This window comes from Cyclopterus lumpus, chromosome 22 (assembly GCF_009769545.1).
Source record: "Cyclopterus lumpus isolate fCycLum1 chromosome 22, fCycLum1.pri, whole genome shotgun sequence".
Lineage (NCBI taxonomy): Eukaryota > Metazoa > Chordata > Actinopteri > Perciformes > Cyclopteridae > Cyclopterus > Cyclopterus lumpus.
This window is the reverse complement of record NC_046987.1, coordinates 19,368,351-19,385,426: the sequence shown is the minus strand read 5'-3', so window position 1 is coordinate 19,385,426 and position 17,076 is coordinate 19,368,351. Positions and strand designations below refer to the sequence as shown.

At 43.3% G+C, this 17,076-nt stretch overlaps 1 protein-coding gene across 1 annotated transcript; it reads right to left on the bottom strand.

The window, feature by feature from the left end:
* Positions 1–7,215: 7,215 nt before the first annotated feature.
* tmem229b (transmembrane protein 229B) lies at positions 7,216–16,176 on the bottom strand. The gene is made up of 3 exons (XM_034563688.1): positions 16,112–16,176; positions 14,829–14,983; positions 7,216–9,774 (listed from the first exon to the last, which is right to left on the bottom strand). The coding sequence occupies exon 3, from the start codon at positions 9,717–9,719 to the stop codon at positions 9,174–9,176; it is 546 nt and encodes a 181-aa protein (XP_034419579.1). The 5' UTR covers positions 9,720–9,774; positions 14,829–14,983; positions 16,112–16,176; the 3' UTR covers positions 7,216–9,173.
* Between the last annotated feature and the right edge of the window lie 900 nt (positions 16,177–17,076).

Below are 17,076 nucleotides of genomic sequence, written 5' to 3'. Positions count from 1 at the left end.
CGGCTGTGAAAGACATATTATGTTATATTCAGACCCGTTAAGTTAAAGTACCGATACCACAGGACTACTTGGGGGGGGGGGGGGGGGTTAGGGGGCATTCAGCGTAATTAATTTGACTTTTTTTTTTTCCCCCCGATACTTTAAAAAGCAGCAATAACCAATATTTTTCTTTTGCTGGACCACAACCCGACTGTTTTGGTTCAGCAGGCGGACTTTTTAAAGTGAAAAACACCTGCTTAGCTCCACAAAAGCAGACAAGAAACAAGTGGAGACTAGCTGGTGAACAAAGAGAAGCATTTAGCAGCTAAAGAGACAGATGTGGACTTCCAATTTCTCAATATATCCAATAATATATCGATATTGTGACACGAGATTAGATCAATATAAATATGGTAATATCATGACGTCGCACAAGTGTCGTCTTTTCCTGGTTTTAGAGGCTGTATTACAGTACTGTGATGTGTAGTTTTCCAAATTATATATTCTATTAAATATGTCAGCTGGTCCATTATTGTTACTTTACCCACTTAGTCAACATTCTGATGATTATTTATTTTTAAAAAATGATGTAAAAGCCCAAACCCAACAATATATTCACAATATCAATAACGAGGTATTTGGTTGCAATATTTGATTTTCAGCCAGCTCGAAGAGAAAACCGGGCGCTGCGTCTGCTTGGTGTGTACAGTAAATAGAGAAATGTTCGACAACGTCTCTGTTGTCATCACAACTCGTTTCCTGCCCCCCCCCCCCTCCCTCCCTCCCCCCACAAGCCGTTAATTAAAATCAATAAGAGCAGCTTTAAATTCCTTAAATGTGCCCGTGTTGTATCCACAGCTGGAGCAACACAGATGTGAGTCTATTTCCATATCAAAAAGCGCCGTCAGGTGTTGCTTCACCTGGTGAACATAAAATCGGTAGGTACAGAGGCAATGAGCCAATGAGAGCAAACAGAGACCGACACACACACACACACACACACACACACACACCCTAATGGCATCCTGGAGTTCCTCAGGAGGCTCGTGTCAGACTCGATCACCGGCCGCTACCGCTGGGCTTGCCGCTTGGAAGCTGCACAAACAAAAACACTTCCCTCTGCAGGCGAGTCACTCTCCCACCGTCGGGAAAAGATGACGAGCAGAAGATGACCGGGGTGTGTGTGTGTGTGTGTGTGTGTGTGTGTGTGTGTGTGTGTGTGTGTGTGTGTGTGTGTGTGTGTGTGTAGGTGTGTGTGGGGAGGGGGGCTTGTGCATCAATAAACCCCCTGTAGTTCAGCTCAAGGGGGTCAGCGGTTAAGATTAAGATTCTTATCTTGGCTTGTTGAAATTATGAAATACTCTGTGTGTGCGTGCGTGTGTGTGTGCGTGTGTGTGTGTGTGTGTACACCCGCAGCTGTCATCAGTGTCAACAGCGAGGCAATGTGACAGCAATACCGTTGATTACAGTTAGGCAATAACTTAAAAGATGGCGGTTGGCGTGTACCTGAAGATCATTGGTTCCCAGGACAGGGTGTTACACACACACACACACACACACACACACACACACACAGGCAGGAATGAGCGGGAGAAAAAAACCCTTCGGCTGCTATCAGTTGATTCAGTCCACGTCCACAACGTGCGATTCCTCACTTTCCAAAATAAAGGTTCTCTCACAGAGATGAACCAGTGCCAAAGTGTTTCTCCTAACGACGGCAGAATTAAATAAGGCAATCCTCCCAATAGTTGTCCAAAAAAAAAGTCAACTTCAAAGAAAAGTTTTTTAATCTAGAAAGTTTTATTTTTTTTACTTTTTCCGTCTGGAAATAATTAATGTCGGCACCTGAATTCTGTGCCGAGATAGTGTGTCAATGGTTTAACACACTAACATAATAATACCCACTTACCACTCATAGGCTGAAGATGACAGCGACAGCAGCCAAGATGAAAGGGTTACCAAGGGGCGTGATGTGAAAGCCAAGATTTTGATTATTTCACCGGGCCGAAGTCGGACACATTAGACCTCTTCTTCTGTTTTCACCCCCAGAAGGAAGCAGACAAAGATGTAGTGCGGAGAGCTTTTTTTTTTTTTTTTTTTTTTTTTTTAAAAGATGGCACAAACAGAACATGTCTATCGTACAGTGAAGACAAAAGAAGCCCTCTTCTAGTCCCTTTTATCTGGCTTTTGCTAAACCCAGAGAAAGAGCAGCTCTTTCATCACGGGCAAGTCCAACCTCACACACCAGAGGGTTGAAGAGCATGAGAGGAGCCACCTGCACAGAGGTGGCGCTGAGGCACATTTCCTCAGATCCTCAAGAAGCACGATCACGGGGACCTTCTCGCGGGACCTCGGATTGTCGCTTCACAGAGAGCGCAAGTGTTGGAGCGCATTGTAGATGTGATGGAGCCCATCGGCGAAAGAGGTTTGAGCTTACAGGGGCGAGGCAGCGTGCACACTCGATGACCACACCAGTGACCATGGTAACCTTTTGGGAAATGGTAGTTTTACTGGGGAAAGTGCGACGTCCCGTCTCAAGGAACACCTCACTGTCTGCATCGAAAAGACCAAGCAGATACACCAGTCTGGTTCAAGGGGAGGTAGAGGTGCCCTCGCCTCGCTCCTATCCATAAACGACCACCGTCACTACATCATCACTACCATTCAAGTAGAGGGAGCAGAGCCCCCAAGTACAGTGTGGCGTCTGTTTGAAGCTAAGCGGACCCACGAGAAGACACAACGCAGACCGGGGGCCCTGGGGCCCGATGGACCGAGGGCGGAAGCTGGCATCGGCGACCGCTGGACAAATATAAGGCACTCTAAACCTTGCCCAAAAACATGCATCTGAAAAGGCCAAATGGAAAGGAGGCCGGACTTGAGACTAAGTAGGGATGACACGCACGGAAGGAGAGGAAGGAAAAAAGTTGAACACTGCATTCGGGTGAATTTGTACGCACCGATTTATGGTGGAAATGTCTTTATACATGCACAACACATTTAACTGCACATTTCTATAAATATAAAAATAAAAATTCAAACAAATTCCTTTGTTTTCCGTGAATATTAAGAGTTCATAAACGACTGGCGACGGCAATTAATGCAGAAGCCGGGCCAGCAAAATATTTGCCTATTATCTGATGCACTGGAATATACAGGATGTTGAATAACTTATTTATTGACAGTGCAAACAAAGAATATGGAAAACAGCGAGCGCAAAAATGGGCAGGGCGGAGGAACGTTTGTTTCTCTTGGCAGGACGTTGCGTGTTGACCTCGGGCCGCGATCAGATTCGCGTGAATGCCGCATGATTAGGAAAGCACCTTTTAACCGGAGGTCTAAACTGATGTCCTAAGTATTCAACAACACCTCAATCAAGGGTTTGTTCTGATACTCCAGAGGCAGCTGTGGTGGCTCCTGCGTCAACACCACCTTCTATTTTAAAAAAAACAACAACAAAAAAACACAACACCTGAAAACAACCAAAATCCATGTAAAGCAGCGTGGGAAAGAAGCGTGTCGCTCCATCTCGTTATGCAAAGCCTTCGCAGGAGATAAGCTGTGACAGTTAGCAAAAACGGCAGGTTTTGTTGGCGCGCTCCAGCTGGCCACGGGTTCAAACTGTCAACACACGAATGGGCAGATCCTTTCGTGTGTGTGGGGGGGGGAGGAGACACCTGGCCAGAATAAAAAAAGGTTTGGAGAAAATCCACAAATCAGGAGGACCCCCCTTCAGACATGTTTTAAGACACACAAACGCACTTTGCATGGGAGGATATGATTGAATAATATGACGATTTGCATTTTTTTATTTTTTATTACCTGGTTAAAATGAGCTAAAACAACATCTTTTCATTTTAAAAGTTCAACCGCTGGATACGAGACGCCTCAACACATTTCTGTAACTTGTACACATATGTACTATACATGTGATATATTATATTCTGCACAGTGAAAGTCAAACATCTCAGTGATGTAACTAAAAGAAAAAAGGGGATTTAAAAAAAAAATGTTGTCAGTCTGTTTAGAAACTAATTGTTTATATTATCTCATGCTGGCTACAGTTTGATGGGTCGGCCTGGTATGAATTTAAGTCAAATAAGTGCGCTAACTTCATTCTGGAAAAACAGTTTGCCAAAAGTGGATTTAGGCGGGTTTAACTTTTTTTCCGTCATCCATGGTTGAAAGGGTTTCATCAAAAGACTTATTTGGCTATTTCAGAAGATTTGTTCGGCCTCATCAGAGGAGAGTTCGAGTACAGAGGGGGGGGGGAGACGAGAGCCTGTTCAAACCTGACTGCGCGAGAGAGAGAGAGAGAGAGAGGCCTCGACTGCCAAGCAGCCGACGTGGGGGGAAAAAGTGACTACGAAAAAAAGTGTTTTCCAGCGAAAGACCCAGAATCTGTCCAAAGCCGTGAACGCATGAATGTGTTTTTCGGGAAGAGGGCCCGACGCATTCGCTCATTCACACGTCAAGCAAGTTTCCCCTCAATGGAGGGCTCTCTCCTCGCTGGCTCCCATTCAGTGGAAATGCAAATGTTAAAAAAAAAGGCCTTTTTCCCTGATTGGATGGAACAACTCATTTTGTCAGCTCGCCCTCCAAACCTATGGAGACGACCCGCCCACCAGGGCATAATAAATGCACTATGACGCCGTCACTCACCCCACCACCCTCCAATGCCAACCTGACATTCAACTGTCCGACAGACTTAAAAAAACTAAACATGCATCGTTCCCTCACACCTTGAGGATGTTAAAAGTGCGTCAGTGTGCCACGCATGTACAGGCAACTCCTCCTTCTTGTAAGTAGTTCAAAATGCAATTAGTTTTTTTCTCATTTCTATTAATCCACGGACGTCTATACGTTTGTACTTCCTGTTACACCTGACACCGAGAACAATGAGGTGAAAACAAAGACAGGCCCGGCGAAACTTAAGCTGAAAACACATTTCTCCTCACACCCAGAAAGAAAGCTTAACACACATGAAGGCGTGCACACAAAAACACTCACAAAACAGGCCCTGAAAACCGGCCTTGGGGGAGGACACTTGTCATCTCCACGGCACAGATTACAGGTTGTTTAAAGTGCGACGAAGACGCTGTGCAGGGTTCATGCCATTAGTGCAGCCGAGCGTGTGAAGCGGACACACCCTCAGGTAGGCAGGCCACCCCCCCCCCGGAGCTGCATGGAGCTCACAGACAATTAAAAGATTTGCCAAGACAGGTAAATAACTGAGATTCTCCCGAACCTGACACATGGTGTGCCAGCAAGACGGGGGAGGGTGGGGGAGGTGGACATTTTTGCCTGAGGCCTCGACTGAAAACAAATGGAAATCTGTCATCGAAGCATTATTCAAAATGAATGAGTTCCTTTTTTTTTATTATTATTATGCTCTGGCTATATAACGCAGCCATAAAGGCATAACTTAAATTATTGACTAAAATGAGAGGGCATGTTGGTTCACAACTGGCCGGCATAAAGTTATACTTTAAGCCAATATCTGTCTCATCTTAGAAAGCCTTGTGTTAAAAACAGCTCACAAATCCATCTGCACATGTAGACTGATGACTCAGGAACAACCTGTGTCTTCATGCTGTATAAACTCAGCTAGTGAGTTCATTTCTGGTGAAAAAGAGCCCCCGTGTGGCCAAATTAAAGTACTGCAGTTTTTTTAAACAATATTTCTGCCCATGTGTTTCTCTGCAGGAGCAGAATTTAATTATGTCCCTTTATCTGCTAATGGATGGAAATGAGGGAAGCTTCGTGAAAGTATTATAGGAGATGTCAGTGTGCATTTATTGTGTTCGTATTCAATGTTGATGTTAATAAAACTTAATATAGCGGAGACAGAAGGAGCTTGTTTGGTATGCAATGCTTTCATCTGTCAGAATTTCTTCTAAAAGCATGATAATACAAAATATTTCTATGACAAACATAAACATGTTGATACCCTGTGACAAATGCATTGAAGCTGACTGAAAATGCTCTAACTGAACTGAAAACGTTGCCACTTGATAGATAGATAGATAGATAGATAGATAGATAGAGATAGGATAGATAGATAATGAGTATTAATACCATGAAATCTGGCTCCAGGTATTCTGTTCTTGTCAGAGGTTTAGTGATACCCTGACTTCGCATGCAGCACCGTCATCAGCTCAAAAAGTGTCCAATACTTTGTTTTTTGATTAAATAACTTACCTACAAATATTAGCCTCAGCTTGGCTTTGGGTTTAGCGCTTTAGCACAAGTGAGCATGCTAACATGATAGAATAAGCAAGTAAATGAAGAGTATTCATTGCAAAGTACCACTGTGACAAAGTACCTTTAAAACGTTGCTCAAAATAATAATAATAATAATAATAATAATAATAATAATAAGTGCGAGGACACAACAGCAGTATTTCTAGTCGTCAGTGTGTATTTCAAACAAACAATAAATATGAGTTTTATCAAGGTTATGTCACAACAAATGGAACTAGCTAGCTAACACAACTGCTACCACAACTAGCTCGCAGAACTAGCTAGCACAACTGCTAGCACAGCTAGCTAGCACAACAGCTAACAGGTTATGATTTTTTTAAACTCCTCAAATGTAACATAGTAGGTTGTTTAAAACACTCACCGCTACTCTGACTGTATTTCCATCTTCATTGAAGACGTTTCTCATTATTTGGATGAAAATATTTGCGTCTCCTGAGTGATTTTCTCTGTTTCTCCAAGCAAGGTAGCCGACGGGCCGCCATCTTTGTTTTGATTAGGAAATGAAGGTGAGCTCGGGGAAACTCATTAAAACTTTGAAAGACTTATTTATGGAAAACAAATGTAACTACTACTATTCAAGGTAGGTAATTTAATGATAAAATAAAATATAGAACATAATAAGTATAAAGCTATACAATTCAGTGATATATATATATATGTGTGTGTTTTAAAGGTTAATGTTTTTGCAGTTTGTTTTAAACATTTTAGAGCTAAAAGTTTTACAGTGAAAAGTTGTAAAGGTGAATGTTGTAAAACTAAATGTTTTACATTGAAAAACGTTGGACAGTGAAAAGGTTTAAAGGTATATGTGTTCAAGTTAAAATTAGTATAAGTAAATGTTTTAAAGTGAAAGGTTTTACAGCAAAACAGTTTTAAAATCTGTATAAAATGTTCATAACTATTAACGATCACATTGCAAAAAAAAAACAGTTTCATCAGAGTAGATTAGTCAAAGACATCGGCTGCACACAAGTTCTCATAATATAGTTTATTAGATTTTTAAAGAGAGTTAACGGCCTTGAGCTTGATAATCATTGCTGGGTCAGAAGCGACTATTGCTTTGAAGCCTGTTGATTCATGTGTGAAATAAAAACACGATAATAAAAACATTTAAATCCTTCTGAATTTCATCCTAAAAAAAAAAGGATTCTTGACCTTTTGTGCCGTCTTATTTGTTGTCCAAGCATAACAAAATATTTGTTTTCCAGATGCAGTTTCCAAATGTGTCCACTGGGTGGCAGCAGTTCATCTGTGGAACAGCTTTCTGACGTCCACCCTCTGGACTTGCAGGGGAACACTGAATGTCACACCTTTACATAGTCCAGTAGTGTTGTGGAAACATGGATTTGGATGTTTGTTGTTGTTGTTGTTGTTGTTGGGGGGGGAATCAGCCCATGTTTCCATTTCCCTTCTGGTACCTTGGACTCATTCCCTGTAAAGAGGCACGTCTCCGACCGGCTTTCAAGCTCGATCCAGTAGCACCAGCGATTTTATCGGCCCCTGAATGCATCGTTCTACTCACACAGCGGAGGAAGTCTGAGGATCAACATCAGAACCAACAACAACAAAAGGAAATGAGCCTTATTTGCATTACACGTTATCACCTGCATGGAGTTAAAGGACCATTTTTTTAAAAAAACGTAATCTAATACTACCTGAACTGTTACAGTTAAACGTGAGGAGTGTGTCAGGTGTCAGTCAAATATCACAGAGGTCATATTCACAGAGGAAACCCAAAACAAATGTTGTGAATCACAAATCATCAACGGTGAAAAGAAAATGAGCAGCAAAGTCCGAAACTCGTGTCAGGAGAAGTGTTCCTTTTAATTATGTTAAAACGTATTTTCAAGTCAAGAAACCCGACACCTGCACGTTTTGTAATTCCGCGTCGCTCAATGTCGTGTTGCTACTTTTTGATCGTGCATGAGGAGAGAGGAGAGAAAGAAAACAGGGTCGTCAGGAGCGAAGACGACGTTACAGAAAAAACTAAATGGACGTCCAGACGCGAAGATGCTTCATGCTGCCAACAGAGAAGAGACCCTGATATTATGGCAAATGGACTGCATGTATTTAGCTCCTTAAACACACCTCACATTAGACTACACACACATGCACACGCACACACACACACACACACACGGGGACGGTGGAGAAGCCGCCATGCAAGGCCGTGAACCGGCTCAGCAGTCTGGAGGTCGGTGCCTTGCTAAAGGACACTTCAACATGCTGTGAGGAGACGACCGTGATATGAGCTATTGTCCACCCCCCCGCACACACACACACACACACACACACAAACAGCAGTTTGACATACTGTGTGACTGCTGAATGAGCTTTATATAAATGTATATCATATTGGAAGACGACTTTTAATTTTTTTTTTCATGCTTTTTTTTCCAGGCATTGTGGGTATTCACTAAAAACATTCCTCAGGATGTACTCTGACCTCGATGTGTCTCGTTCCTAAAGAACAGTGTGTGTGTGTGTTCCTAAAGAACAGTGTGTGGCTACATTACTACAGTACTAATGGGTTCTTTCTTTCTTTTTTTTTTTTTTTTTTGCAGCTACTTTTTCTGAGGATTTCTGCTTTCAGACGTCCGCCCTTGAAAAACAGACATATTGTTCTTGGATTTGTTCCTTCACGGGATGATAACACCAACTTTTGTTATTCGGAGGTCTTCGCAGATGGGGGGGGGCGGGGGGGAGGTATTGAAAGTGTAATCCGAGTCAAGAGTTCAGATCTGGCTGCGTTATGGGATGCATATTGGGCCTCTGTCGACGCTCCCGGAGCACAGTGAGCGATTTGGCCGTTTTGAAGCCTCCGTTGAGTTTGTTTTCACGGCTGTTCGGATGTTTTGGTGCACCTGGGGGAGGGACTGCTCCATGGTGTTCTTCCTTCCTTCCTTCCTTCCCTCCTTCTTTCCTTCCTTCCTTCATTCCCCTTTAAGGTAGCCGTTGGCGTCACTTCCCCTCCCTCCTCCCGCGGCGTCCGACCGGCGGCTCGACCAGCCGTCCTCGGGCCCCGCGTGGAACCGAAGCCGCAGCGTTTTGCGGATGACCCAGCGCTCCACGATGAAGGAGGCGCAGAACCAGGGCACGGCGTACTCGGCCGTGATCAGTCCCATGAAGTTGTAGCGGAACTGGGAGTAGTCCCAGGGGCAGGCGTCGAACTGGCGCAGCAGCAGCCCCGTGCCGAACTCCCACAGGTACGTCCACAGGGTGTAGATGAGGCAGCGCGGGAGCACGCGGCAGCGGCCGCGCAGCTTCAGGTACATCCGCTCCACGGTGAGGATGCACGTGCCGTAGATGAAGAGCGCCCACACGCTGGTCACGCCGGGGAACTTCCAGTTACGGTTCACCGCGAACTCCCAGGCGGCCGTGAACATGACCTCGCAGAAGTAGCCGTGGATGGCGTAGAGGTACCAGCGGGACAGCGCCGTCAGGGGCACGGGAGCCGGCGGGGCCTCCACGGTCGCCATGACCTTCCCTCTTCACACAAAAAGGTTTTTCTGTCTCCGATGGTGCGATGCAGGTCTGAGGAGAAAAGGAGTGGAAAGAAGAGGTGTAGGTCAAACCGTGAATTTATTAATTTTAGGCTCAGACATTTACGGTGTTTTTAAAAAAAAAAAGGTCCCTCTGTACAATAGTGTTTGTTTTAAGTGGCGGAGTCATCCATTTCCGCGTGCAGTGTGTCATTTTCGGTGTAATTTCCTCATTCAGTTCAATTAAATGTTCTGTATTTTTGTACAGCAGCAGTACTGGATGTAAAATTAAAAATAAATAAAAACAGCCACAGTGAGCGTTCATGTGAGGAGCGACCTCTAACTCCTCCTTTTTCTTCACGATAACAACTTGAATGGCCCAGAAGTTGAGCTCGGGTCACGGTCAAAGAGGCAATAAAAACACTTGATGGGCACGATGAAATTAGAGGTGGCGGAGCTCCGGGGGGGGGCGGGCACTTTCCTACCACTTCCCTCTTCCTCGATGCTATTTACTGACCGACTTATGTAAAGTATAGCTTTTATCAACCGACCGCCTACGTCATGTGCTCTTCTTCCAAATCCGCTCACAGGCTTTTTGGGTGTCAGGTGTCATGGAGGCCCACGCAGGGTCGGATTCTTTCTCATCTCCATTCATCACATCGCAGGTCTAATAAAGGCAAACCGAGGAAGGTCAAAGGTCGAGCCGTATACGTCTCCTAGCGTGCCGATGCCGTGTCGTAAGAGAAACACGATGGATCAGTACCGCTCCGTAAAAACTCCGGAGAGAGGTTAGGACTACAAAAAGGCCCGTTTGAAGAACAAAAGCATTAAAAAATATATATTATTTTGGGCTCTTTTTGTCTTCAAAGGGTGGCCGGGTTCCAGAGTGGGTCCATGGGGATCAGCACATTTCTCCCAGAACGTGGAACCATCTTCTCACTCCTCTCATCCAACCGGCGGTTAGTCACTAAAGGTTTAAACTTATGTTTGATTTGAGGAGAGGAACAAATTTTTAAAAAAAAAGGTCAACTTGAAATTGTACCTTTAGCAAGAAATAATTGACGAAAAGTGTCGTCTCAACTCCCCTTTTTGCGTCTAAAAATGACTTTCTGATGAAATGTTGTTGGCATCCGCAGCTCGTTGTTTACGGAGCGCCGGGCAGGTTTGTTGTTGTCGTGGAAACCGGAGGAGGGCGAGTTGTGACGCAGCGAACGGGTTCCTGGAACAACGTGATTATTACAGTTTTATTAATCCTGAAGCTTTTACTTACACGTGACCGCCAATCTCATTTCGCCATGATGTTTGTGTTTATTATTTATTTACACAGTCCAAATGTGCACCGGCGTTTTGATACGACAAAAGTGTGTGTGTGTGTGTGTGTGTGCATCGATCGACATGTTTCCTCAGCAGGGCACCGCTCACCCACTGGGTGCTATTTGACTCTGTTGTTGTTCTTGCTGCTGCTAATGTTGTTGTTGTTGTTGTTGTTGTTGTGGGATATCGCCCACTAACCCACCAGCTCTCACATCGGCACCGGGGTATCGATCCCACCAGCTCTCGCTGCGCAGACCCCCTTCGCCATCGCACCTTATTGAACCCCTCTACAGGACAATCACAGTGTGACGCTGTCTGAACTGAAAGGGGGGGGGGGGCTTTACGAGGTTGAGTTAAAACAACAACAACAACACGGAGGGGCCTCTACTGTGCCGACAGCTGTGGACCCTGACTCCTCGATGAAAGCAGAGACCTGACCTCGCATAACGCCATAATCCCCGTGCGTGTACCGCCGCTCGCTCTCCGGCGTTGATCCTTTGGGAAGGTCACTTCGCTCTGGGGGGGAGGGAATGTGGCGTGGCGGTCGGAGACCAGAGCGTTTTTTAAGAGCCGGTGACGCGATGCCGGGCACTTGCAGCCGCCCTTGTAGGTACACACACACACACACACACACACACACACACACACACACACACACACACACAACACACACACACACACACACACACACACACACACACACACACACACACACACACACACACACACACACACACCACACACACACACACACACACACACACACACACACACACACACACACACACACACACACACACACACACACACACACACACACACACACACACACACACACACACACACACACCACACACACACACACACACACACACACACCACACACACACACACACACACACACACACACACACACACACACACACACCAGGTTTTAAGGGTTTCTGACACACGCACGCCCGAAACAATGATGACGCATGATTTATGAACTGGACGACTAATTGTTTGAGTGAGTTGTCAAGTAAAAAATATTAATATTTTACGGTTGCAGCTTCCGAAAATATGAGGATTCAATGCTTTTCTCTGTTTTTATGTTAAATAATTTGATACATTTATTGAAAAAGAAACAAACCAAAAGGTTCTTTTGATCCGTTGTTATAACTCGTTGTCCATAACATTTTATAAGCAGATGTCAAAGTTATTGCATAACCTTTAAAAAAAAAAAAAAAAAAAGAGCTGTCATGGTGCTAATTCAACATGGCGGGGGTTAGCATCGAGAAGCTAACTTTATTAAACACCTTTATTAAAAAAAAAAAAGGTACCTGCGAGACGATGTACTTCGCTGTTGCTAAAAAAAATATTTAAAAAACGGACAAAATGCAAGAGCTGGGTTACGAATCCATAAATAAAAGGCGACACTTCGCTAAAGAATATGACGAAAGCAGCGTAAAAAAGCACCAATAACACGTCATCAATTTACAATATCGATATAATGTTTTTGACACTAACAACCTGCTGGTTATTCATCTATAAACAGTTTCTAAAAATGAATTATGTGAAAACATATACAATAACATTCTTCTTCTTCTATGTAACAGTCAGTCTGTCTCTTTATCACCCAATACATATTCACACAATTACCTTTTTAAACAAAGCAACCTTTAAGGTTCAAATCTTTTCTGAAAGATCCCCCTCCCCCCTCCCCCTCCCCCAGCACCATCATTACAGCCCTTGAGCTCTCTGCAGCGTAATGAAGACCCTAAAACATGGCGGCTGAGCCCTCGGTCCTGAGCAGCATGTGGGTCAGACCGGCAGATTAGAAAATCTGGGGAGCAGCAACAGAGCGAGCGTGCAGCGCTGTGCCTCCGATGGGAAGGACGACGCGTGCACGTCGATGTGTTTTCAGACAAAAGAAGCTTGTAATCAATAGATGACCATGAATAATTGATGCTCGCTGCTTCCTCTGGAAGGTTTTTTTTATTCTTCTTATTTTTCTTTAGGAACAAAAACACCTGCTTTTTTTTAAAGCGAAATATTTAGCCTGCTGTTGTTTGTTTTTTTGTTGACCCAAAGATTAAAAGGTTTCATTTTTTTAATAAAGAACCCCAATTGGTTTATTTAAGAACTGTGACCAATGTACGTAATCAGAAGAAATCATTTTCTGTTAAAAAAAAAATGTAATTGTCAGTCCCTAGAAATATGGTTTTGAGGTTAATTTATATGCGGTACACATATCTTTGTCATTTCCAAACTGCAATTTCAAGCCAATTATTTTTTAATTCACGTGGTTACATGTCAGAAAGGTGATTTATCTTTGAACATTCTCCTCTCTCACACACAGGAACATTTCCTCTGCCTCCTCGATGACCTTTTAAGCCTTTAACCTGCGATCCAATCATACCCTACATGGTCTCTTATAATAAGAAGCAGCAGCTGAAAACCCTGCATGAGTGCATTAATACCATAATAACTTAGACCACAAGTGTCCACACAGCTGAGGTCAGTTGAATAGTAATTTTTTTGGGGGTCATTCTGGGATTCCCTGCTGTGAAGTCTGCTGCTCGAGGTATAAATAGCTCTATAATATCAATACAGTCGGTGTACAACTGAGAGGGATTATCTCACCCCGAATAAAAAAAAGGTGAACTGCAGGCCGTATATGGAGTGAATCAATGAGGGGAATTTGGGAATCCATCCCACATATATAGCAGCCGCTCTTTCTGCATCCAATAAATGTGACAAAAGAAATGTAATAACGATGGGAACCGTCTGCAGATTAAAAACTCCCAACGTATGTTACGCAAGACGGACACAAAACTCATAACGTCGTCCCTGGAAACGACCGGGCCAATGAGCAGGCCCGCCTCCATCCCACTGAGCAGTGCGGCACAAAAATCAAGGCCGGTTTCCGAGCACGTGGCACGAGGGGGGGGGGGGGGGCACACAGGCCTCTCCACTGGGACGCCATTCACTTGGCTCTCATGCACGACGTACGCCAATATGTTTATTACTAAATCAGCAGGAAAGAGGTCCTAAAACCAGGAAGTGAGTTAAACATGGCTGCACTTCCGGTTCCCGATGGATTTTCTTTGAATGGGTTTTTGGTTGGATAGTTGGAATAAAGTTTGTTTCCCACTGAGCTTCTTTTCTGCAACAATTGTTCTTTTTTTTTTTTTTAATAGCTACTGACTGTGCGGTCGAAAAAAGAAGAAAAAAAAAACACCCAAGAAGTCCAAATTCTTTACAATAATTCACTACATTTATACAATCGGGGGGAAAGCAAGCTCATTAAATAATAACGCAATAAATTAAAGATCAGTGTATATGATGCGACAGTCAGTGGCATTAGATGTAAGAAAGCCACTTGCATTACTGTACACAGCCCCATCCCTCCCCCCTGGTAGACCTCCTCTCCTCTGGAATTTGACGCAGGGGACCTGGAAGCACGTTTATCCCTTACAAGGCATATTTTAACTACATGGAGGCACAATGACACACACAGGTCACCTCTCATGCTCCTCTGAGTCTATACCACCGGTCCCAGGAGTAAAAGAAAATATGTGAAATGAAGAGCAATGCATCTTTTATTCTAACACTATATGTGCAGCTATGTACTTTGCATTCATTACAGAGGACTTAACAACAACAACAAAAAAACCTGCCAACTTATTAAGGATTTAAGGATAACCGACCGCTGGTTACACACACACACAACACAATGTTCTCACACACCGTGTTGTCTCTCCAGCGGACGGACGTGAATCATCCTTTTATCATTTCATATTTGTTTACCTTTCAGATGATGGAGCTCCGCGGCGTCTCCCTCGGCGATGCAGGCCGGCGCATCAAACGCATCAACCCGGGGAAACGGTGCTGGACGTCGCGGTGTCGGCGTGCGGCTCGTCTGCTGTGCACCGGCGTCTCCTGCTCCCTCCGCCGGGCTCCTGCTGTCCGGTGGAAATTGACACATTTTACTTGACTGCAGCAGCAGCAGCAGCAGCAGCAGCAGCAGGTCACGCGCAGACACGCTCACGCGCTTCTTGTAATCTGCGCGCGCACGCCCCGACATTGTGTGTTAATCCGCAGGATGTCAAACTGGGCTGAATTCATATTTTGAGCACGGCGGTCATATTAAATGTTCAACTGAGAAACATTAGGACATTTATGAAGGTATAGTTTTTTTTAGGAAAAACAGTCCAACAATAATTTACCCAGCAGCCTCTCTGATAGCTAAGCTACCTGCTGCTAGCTTTCACTTTATATTAAATAAACGACAGTATAGCATCAACTTTAGATCTTCTCATCTAACCCATAAGTTATATGATGGTAAAATATATCAGTTTAACATAATGGCGTGTTTGAAGTTACAACTGCAACTCAATTTGTACCGTGACACCTTGCAGGTGAGGCTGACAGATCACAGGTAAGGTCAAAGGTCAAAGCGAGAGAAGCCGAATCCAGTGAGGTAGTCACGGCTACTTTTAATGTACTTTCACCTCTTTGGGTGTTTCCTGTAATTAAAACATATTAAAGATAATGAACAAATATCTTTGTTTTTTTCCCCTCTAAATAAATAAACTAGTAAAGAGCACCAAAAGAACTCTTCTCAGCTTTAGCCACGTAGAATTCACAATTTAGGGGTTTTAAGTTACTTTTAGCGGTTGTGTTACACAATTGTAAATTAATGTTATAATGGTAATTAATAACAAATTGTAGATAAATAAATAAACCCATTTTAATGTGTTTTCCCCGGTTATAAACCATTTACCAATAATTGATATAACGTTACTAATGTTTACTGCAGTGATAATTGGTGCACACACACACACACACATCAGTGCCCGCTTGATGGACATTGTTTCCCTGCTATATTGCAAATATAAAAAATGAAATGCTCTACCGTTTCTGTTCCCTTTGAGAGGTAATTGCTGCCCTCATTAGCATCATTAGCATCAGGTGTGTGCGACAGTCACACCGTATACACACACAGTCTCAAGGAAGCCGATACTGACTTTAAATATGTTAAATTGACAGAAAACACACACAAGTGACTCATTTTTGACTGGTGTACTCACGCTTTCAAAGACTTTTCTGCCGTTTCCCCAAACGTTACCAGCCTTTGAAGTAATCCTGTTGACTCTCACTGGGCCTCCGGAGGGGATGAATACTTTAAGAGTCCAAAGAAGACGTGTGAATCCTCACACGTATCCTGTGACACACGAAGAGGCGACACCTGCGCCAAAAATAATCTTGCTTTAATCTATAAAAGTTTTTTTTAGAAGTAGTCAGGAGTAAAAACCCATATAACACGATATATATATATATATATATATATATATATTTTTTTTTTTTGTCCAGAAGCTATGAAGACCTTGACAGTTATAATAATTAATAAATAAACCAGAAGAGTGCAGACCCTGTACTCTGACATATAGTCGTATTGGAGATGTAAACATTGGTTGTTTACATTTATGTTTAGATGATTCCTTGTAATCATTAAAACACAGATAATCAGCAACATAACCACCGTGGAGGAATTCTCCTCGACAAGTAAAAGAAAAATCATGCATTTAAAATATTACTAGAGTAAAAGGATTAGCATCTAACTGTACTTGTAGTACCGAAAGTAAAAGTAGTCATCATGCAGAACGGCCCTATTTCATAATATTGTGCTTTATATTGCATGTACTATAATTATTGAGTCATGTGTTCCATCACTTTAATGTTGCAGCTGGTAGAGTTGGAGCCACTTTTAATGACTTTATATACTACTGGGTAGTTTGTGAAGTTTCAATAAAATAAACAGAATCTCATCTTAACCAATAACAATACGTATCCGTTGATATGTTGTACAATCTGAATCTGCAGAGTAACAAAAAAAAAAAGGCGTAAAAGAGTACAATATTTCCCCGAGATGCATAAAAGTAACAGGAAAGGAAATACTCAAGTAAAGTACAAGTACCTCTAAAATGTAATTTAAATGGTTACTTCCCACCACGATGCTGCAAGTCCATTGGATGGAAGGATTCAACCTGCTGAT

Bases quoted from the DNA above. Each gene is read 5' to 3' on its own strand.
- tmem229b (XM_034563688.1), bottom strand. From the start codon at position 9,719: ATGGCGACCGTGGAGGCCCCGCCGGCTCCCGTGCCCCTGACGGCGCTG.